The 7984-nt window shown below is 39.9% G+C and overlaps 1 protein-coding gene across 1 annotated transcript; it reads left to right on the top strand.

The window, feature by feature from the left end:
* The first annotated feature begins 6176 nt into the window (after positions 1–6176).
* snn (stannin) lies at positions 6177–7984 on the top strand. Its single transcript, XM_061224684.1, has one exon. The coding sequence runs from the start codon at positions 6197–6199 to the stop codon at positions 6458–6460; it is 264 nt and encodes an 87-aa protein (XP_061080668.1). The 5' UTR covers positions 6177–6196; the 3' UTR covers positions 6461–7984.

Here is a 7984-nt window from a genome sequence, read left to right as displayed (position 1 = left end):
AGGTTTTTAATAATAATAATAATAATAATAATAATAATAATAATAATAATAATAATAATAATAATAATTCATCCATCCATTATCTAAACCACTTATCTCAGCATGCATTAGGCAAAAGGTGGGACTATACCCTGGGCTGGTAAAAAATATAAATAAATAAATATTCATCATTTGTATTTTTATTTTTAGAATTTATATTAATAGTATCATTCTATTGTAGGCTATTGTATATTATTTTAAAGATTAACAGTTTGATATTGCAGATTATTGTATTGCAATTTCATTAATTTATAGTCACTAAATACTTGAAGTATTTCACATATGGTGTGTATTGAGTTTTAGATGTAGTTATAGTTTATGTTAAGAATACGTTTTAATTGTTTTAAAACTAAATACAGTTTCCGCCAAATATGGTCAATATTTGTCGTTCATTTTTCTATTTGCCAATATTGTCCTGTACATTTTTAAAAAATGCAACAGTTAGGAAAACAAACAAATGTTATTTTAATTTGGCACAAAAAATTATTTTGAAATAGAGCTCCGCCTTCCCACTCTCATCTGTATTTGCAATAAATTGTCGGTAGGGGGCTCTACAGATTTGATTGGTCCGTACAAGAGTGATCTCATTTCCTGGGATGTGAAATTGCGGCCTCTTGGCGATGTTATTGCTCTTGCCCTGCCCTGCACTGCCTGCAGCACCATTATTGTGCGGGCAGCGCGGACCGAAGAATGGTTAATAAACGATAAACTGTACGTTAGCGTTGGTAATCTTTCAAAGTTTTTATCTGGACTGAAATCCAAGTGATGTCATGGATTGCTTTCACACTGGGAAACAACGGGATTATACATTCCTCCAGATTACGCACATAAAAATACGCGAATAAAAAAATATGGTAAGCATTTGATTTTCATTTGCTTCTATTTTTGTTTCTGCATATGTGTTTGACATTTTGTTTGTGGCTGGTAGTTTTTGGTAGGTTGATCGTCAACGTTTATTTCAGTAATGCATATAGTCTACACCCTGAGTATTGGCTGAGCAAATGCATAACTGTAAACTAGCATTACCGTTGTTTCACAAACGCAACCACGGCCGGTAGCTTTGAAATGAGGTCCACTTTTCTGAAAAGGCACCAAAAACCAAGTGTCGTAAAATAATCTATTAAATAGATCTCATTTAAATGGCCTCGGAAGGATAAGTAATGCAACTGTGAGAGCATGTGTATATTCGCTTGGGTCGCTCAGTTTTTCTCAGTGGATTAATTCAATGTTGCCTTGATACTCTGTAGCATTCATTGCTGCCTTGTGTTCGGAAAGGTTCCAATATCACTTGGCAATATACACGTCATTTTGCTTAATTGCGTGTTAACCATATTTTTTTGTTTGCTACTAATGATATAAAGGGGGACTTGGGTTCTACAAACTGTGCACTGATGTCCAGTAATTAAAGGAGGAAAATATAAATGCGTAAATGCATACGGGCTGGAATTGAAGCTGGTATGTTGCATTTAAACACACGTTTTTCGATTCTAAATTCATTTTTAGGGTCGTTTCAGCAGATGCTGCGATGCCCCACCATCCTCCGATTGGCCTTTAAATACATTTATTTTCGATGTACTTGCTGTGGAAAATGGAATATGGTACAATATCGACGGGCCGCCAGCAGGTGTACGGTATTAGGATGGCAAAATTCTATTAGCGACATTTTTATTTTTATTACATTGACATATATTTCCAGAAAATTGTTGCTTAACCTGTGGCTCAATGAAATGATTGGTTTGAACAAAGTCAGGGACCAATAGCACTGAGCGTACATTTAGGACTAGTTATTATACAGCATCAACACAGCAGCGACTCGTTTTATTGCTAAATGAGTGTCGAACAATCTTACCCGACAACAAATATCTATTAAGGATATTATTAGGATTGGGTTACAATTTGTTTCCGCAGTGAACATGGTTTGTCCACCCAGGAAGGCCTGCACAGCTCCAGCTGTTTGCAAATGCCGCTGTATAGCCTATCGATCGATAGGTTACGTAATTACCACTCGTTGTCCTGCTATAGTGGGGTGCAAAAATGTGTGCACCCCTGGTTTGAATGTCTGTTACACTTAATCTGTATGTGATGGAAAGCAAACCTGAACTCTAAATGGTACAGAGCTAAACATGAGACCTTTCTGCTCATTTTAAAGCCATATTGCTTTTTATTTTAATGTTTTACAGTTTATAAAAAAGGAAAAGGGCCCTGTGAGAACCATTTTGGATTATTGTTTGTTACTTTTAAAAGGATTATTACTAAGGCTCAGACCCAGGTGATTTACTCCTTAGGGCTTCAGTGAGTCAGGGGAGTATAATGGCAGGGCTGAACTTTTCATTCTGAAGTAACTTCATGCCTACTGAAGTATCCAACTGCATTGGCTGTTCTGTCTGGTGGTAACAAGCATGGGTTCCTCTCCTAAACAGTTGTCCCATGATTTCAGAATGAAGATGGTTCATTTCCACCAAGTAGGAGAAGGTGACAGAAACTCTCTCAATGTTTCACACTGCCTTGAAACATTATTAGAAAATGGAAGATAAATGGAACAGTTGAAGCCAAGGCAAGGTCTGGAAGACCAAGACTGATTTCAGATAGAATGCCCCGAGGCCTGGTGAGAAATGCTCAGAAGAACGCACACATGGCTGCAAAAAAACCTGCAAAAAAGAGCAGAAGACACAGGTATGGCTGTTCTCAGGACAGCAATACAACATACTTTAAACTACAAACACCTACATTCCAGAGTTACCAGAAAAAACAACCTCAACACAAAGTTTAAGCGTCTGAAGTATGCAAAAGAAAACATTGAGAGGCCCGAAACTATGTGCCTTGGACCAAAACTTTTTGGTTACCACCAAAGAAGGTATGTTTGGAGAAAAACGGGTGAAGCCTTTGTAGAGAAGAATATCTTGCCAGCTTTGAAGCATGGAGGTGGATCCATTATGCTTTGGGGTTATGTGGCAGCTGGGGGCACAGGAAATACTGTGCAGGTGGAAGGAAGAATGGATTCCTCCAAATATCGAAAAGTTTTGGAGGCCAATAATCGAAGGTCAAAGCAGTTCAGACATTGAACTTGAAGAAAGGTTGGGTATTCCAGCAAGACAATGATCCACAGCATACCTCGGAATCAAAAAACGATCCAAAAGCAATAATTGAAAATCTCTTCGCTAGCTACAGGAAGTGTTTACAAACTGTTATAGTTGCCCAAAGAGGAGTTACAACTGACTAACTGATGAACTGACAGGGCTTGCAAACTTTTGCACAGGGCCTTTTTCCTCTTTTATTATTTTAAAACTATTAAAAATGTAAATAAAGTAATCTTGATTTATAATTTGAAGAAATGTCTTGTGTTTAACATGAGGTCAGGTTCATTTCTGTTCACTTAGATATAAAAGGCTGTTTGACCAGAAGGGCCCACATTTCTGTAAACTACTGTATAATTTTAGATTTGAATCGGCAGACATCCCAACAACTGGAAACATGGCAATGGAAAGTAATCAATGTTATCGGTGGGGTTCATTTCATTTTATCTATGCATTTTTGTAATGTACACTGAATATGTTCTTCAGGGCCAGGCAGAAGGATGCTGTACCTGAGATTGTTGAGGTTGTTCATACACGTAGAATCAGGCATTGCATGTGTGTTATTAGTTGGAAGCATCCGGTGGGAAAAGGACACAGAGTTAATCTGGCTTCACGTAATTTAGTTATGAAACGCATGTTGTAAAGTACCTAGTTCAACTCAACGTAGAAACTGGAATCACAGGTTACAGCAAAGGGCTGCTGTGTCTGCTGGTTTTTGATGTGTTCCTGCAATTAATTCAATAAGTGCTAAGCTTATCATTGGAAGTCTGCATACTGTTTCCAGTGCCTAGACCCGGGGTGTGCAACAACAGCCAATTTGTGCCAGGTTCTGCTCTTAATTATTTAGTTAAATAATTTATCAGTCACATCTTGCTCTGACATTTGCATATGCACCAGGTCAGCTACAGCTGCTGGCTGCGAGTATATCCTAAAGACTGTAATGTGTTGAAGTACAGGACTGAACCAGCAGAGCTAAGGTAACGTTGGAACAAAAACCAGCACACAGGTTAAAAAGAAATCACAAAACAAGTTTGAGACCCATGTTCTTAGAAGAAGGTTGCTACCCAGCTAACAAAATGACTATCCCCTAATATATAAACAATGTCCACACATGCCAAACATCATGACATTAAGGGGACCTTCTCAGAATATGTTACAGGGACTTTCGCATTGGGGACATTCAAGGTCTTTCCCAATGCTGGATCCTCATAAGCAACAGCATCTATTAAACTAGGATAATGTGAATTAATCGTTCAATGCCCATTACTTTCAATTAAAAATTAATTTCTTTCATTGAAAAATCCTCAATGACCAATGGGCAATGTGGTGTAAATTTCATACCACAATATTTTGCACTGTAACCACAATATGCCATCACTATATAGATTTATACAGTCATGGACAGAAGTATTGGCACCCCTGCAATTCTGTCAGATAATGCTCAGTTTCTCCCAGAAAATTGTTGCAATTACAAATGTTTTGGTTTGAATATCTTTATTTGTTTGGCTTGCAATGAAAAAACACAAAAAAGAATAGACAAAAATCCAAATCAGATTATAATTTTACACCTAAATCAAAAAAGGGCCGGACAAAAGTATTAATATTTGGTAGCACAGCCTTTAGAAAAATTACTGAAAACAATTGCTTCCTGTAACCATCAATGAGTTTCCTACACCTCTCTACTGGAATTTTGGACCACTCTTCTATCCTTTACCAAAAAGCTCTACATTAGTCTCATCTGTCCTCAATGGAGTTTGCCGAAACTTGCCTGAGAAAGCCAAAAACCTTTTGGGAGAACGTCTTGTGGACAGATGAGACTAAAGTAGAGCTTTTTGGTAAAGGATATCAACGCAATGTTTACAGAAAACAAAATGAGGCCTTTAAAGAAAAGAACACAGTCCCTACAGTCAGATTTGGTGGAGGTTCCAGGATGTTTTGGGGTTGCTTTGCTGCCTCTGGCACTGGACTCCTTGACTGTGTGCATGGCATCAAGAAATCTGAAGACTATCAAAGAATTTTGGAGCACAATGTAGGGCCCAGTGTCAGAAAGCTGATTCTCTGTCACAGGTCATGGGTGTTCCAGCAGGACAATGACCCAAATCACACTTCAAAGCACTCAGAAATGGTTTGAGGGAACGCGCTGGAGAGTTCTGAAGTGGCCAGCAATGAGTCCAGATCTGAATCCCATAGAATATCTGTGGAGAGCTCTCAAAAAAGCAGTTTGGAGAAGGCACCCTTCAAATCTGAGTGACCTGGAGCAGTTGGCAAAAGAAGAGTGGTCCAAAATTCCAGTAGAGGTGTAGGAAACTCATTGATGGTTACAGGAAGCGATTGTTTTCAGTTATTTTTTCTAAAGGCTGTGCTACCAAATATTAAGTTGAGGGTGCCAATACTTTTGTCCGGCCCTTTTTTGATTTAGGTGTAAAATTATATCTGATTTGGATTTGCGTCAAAACATTTGTAATTGCAACAATTTTCTTGGAGAAACTGAGCATTATCTGACAGAATTGCAGGGGTGCCAATACTTTTGTCCATGACTGTATAGTATGTTTTAGATTAACATTATAGTTCACTTTATGTTTTACTGTTAATACCTGTCAGCTAGCTAACGCTTGATTATGTTAGATAGCTAGCGCTAATTGTAATTGGAACATTTCTTGCTCACCTACCCTGCTAAGATGGGCCTATTCAATGCAAAACAAAATGCTCATTTCCAGGCTTCGGTTGAACTCCGGTCCTGTGTTTTAAGTAAACATACCAATACAATTTGCCATCATATCGCAAATCCACATCCTGGCACTCTGTCATACCAGTGTTGACAATTCTGTTATACCAAACACCAAGGCCTCATAGAATATTATGCATTTAGATTTAGAATTGATTTAGAACACCAAGCCTGGTTTGACCATAGGCTGTGTCAAAAATGCGTCCGTGAGCATAACGGGATTAATTTTCCCGTGTCCGTTCCAGGTTGCGCTGTGGGGCCTATAAGAAACCGAAGAACAAGAGTGACACATCTCTGGCCACCGCAGCCCCGCCCGCTGCCCGAGGGCCCTGCCCGTCCTCCCGCGCCTCGCTCAGGCATGTCCATCATGGACCACAGCCCCACCACGGGCGTGGTGACGGTCATCGTCACCCTCATCGCCATCGCCGCCCTGGGCGCCCTCATCCTGGGCTGCTGGTGCTACCTGCGCCTGCAGCGCATCGGCCAATCGGAGGACGAGGAGAGCATCGTGGGCGACGGCGAGACCAAGGAGCCCTTCCTGCTGGTGCAGTATTCGGCCCGGGGGCCGCGGGTGGAGCACAAGACCAAGCTCACCCCCAACGGCACCGAGAGCCACAGCTAACTGGACCGGCTGTCCTCCGGGTCGCCTGAGCCGAGGCCCCTGGCTTCCCGTCACCACGGCCTGTTCAGAACTGTCCCCCTGTGTGTGAGAGAGCCTTGTGGTGACCAGTGTTATTAAAGCATTTTCTGTTCAGCTCCACACTGCATGGTGGAGTTTAAAGGTTGGGATCACACTGCTGTAGTCTCCTGTAGCGTCTGAAGGATGGCCGCCTGTAGAGCGCACACTGGAGAAATCTACACGAGTAATCAAAGCTGTTTGTTTCTTTGAGCCAGTGTTGTTTGTTTCTTCATTTTTGTTTTGTTTGCTTCGTTTCTTTTCTCAGCTTTGCCATAATGTGAATCTACTGCAACTAGTTAAAGCAACTAATACTATTTTAAATGTAACAGTCTTGTATATTCTGCAAGTTATGCATAAATAATGCATTTAAGTCTGAAAAGAGTCCTGTAGAGTGGGCTGACTTGCATAAAGTTGCTGAAGGATACAATGTTTTTATGCATGTGCCAAGGGATGCAAGATGTGTGGAGAATTGTATTTGACGAAAGCATGAGTGGCTATAAGGATGAGTTTGGGTCGCTGTCCTATCCCGAACTAGAGCGTCTTGGACATTGTACTGAGTGAATGAGTTCCTTTTAAATGCATGGATGTAGCTGCACTTTTTTTTATTTATGTCAGTTTTGTGGGATTAGTCCTGCTATGAAGCCGCAAAAAAACAGGAATCCTATGATGGCTTTTCAAAGGTGCTGCCTTTCTTTTCTGGCACTGGAATATCTGGATGGTTCTTCGTTCCCATTTTGTTTTTCGCCATTGGCTGAGCAGGATTATTGTGCTTTAACAGCAATTTAGATTTTTCTTTCTAAAATTATTTTTGCATTAACAAGAAATCAAAGCATAGTGTCATTTCATGGTTTTTCATTTTTAATGGTGTGTTAGTGTTGTTCTTCTCTCCTTTTTTATGAAAAGTATGTCCTCACAAGATTATGTATTTATTACTTTTGTCATTTTACATGTACATGAAATACATTTCTGATGAGAAATGCCAAGCAACTGATATGAAAATAATTTATTTTTATATAATACTGTGGTTCTATCTTCTGGATTCCATTCCAACTGCGGTTTCCGTTGGGAAAAAGGAGAGGGGGCGTGGTGACGAAATTGGCAGGAAGTAATTGCAATGAGAAAAGGTACATGCCATCTCCCCTCCTTCTGAGCTCACTGTCAATGTTTGCATTTAATATGTGGATACATTTAATCTGTAAAAAGCTTTTGACACACAACTGCAGCTGCTTGATGCAGTGGATAGTCCACCAACTGCTGTGGGTCACTTTAAATCAATCCTGGCTTGCATGTGTGCAGAGTTGAGGCCCCAGAGCTCCAAACTGTCCCTTACTCTAGCTTTTCAAATGCAGAAAACAAAGCTTTTTTTATTTTTATTTTTTATTCAGTGTACATGTAATGCTCACAGGGTCCCTAATGCAAACCGCTCTTTCTGTACTGGATATGAACTAATAAACTTTTGTAGCCATG

The sequence above is a fragment of the Conger conger genome, chromosome 16 (genome assembly GCF_963514075.1).
Source record: "Conger conger chromosome 16, fConCon1.1, whole genome shotgun sequence".
In the NCBI taxonomy this organism is placed as follows: domain Eukaryota; kingdom Metazoa; phylum Chordata; class Actinopteri; order Anguilliformes; family Congridae; genus Conger; species Conger conger.
Note: the sequence above shows the minus strand (reverse complement) of the source record. Positions and strands in the feature narration are given on the sequence as shown.

Coding starts and splice junctions, on each gene's coding strand:
- snn (XM_061224684.1), top strand. CDS start 6,197: ATGTCCATCATGGACCACAGCCCCACCACGGGCGTGGTGACGGTCATC.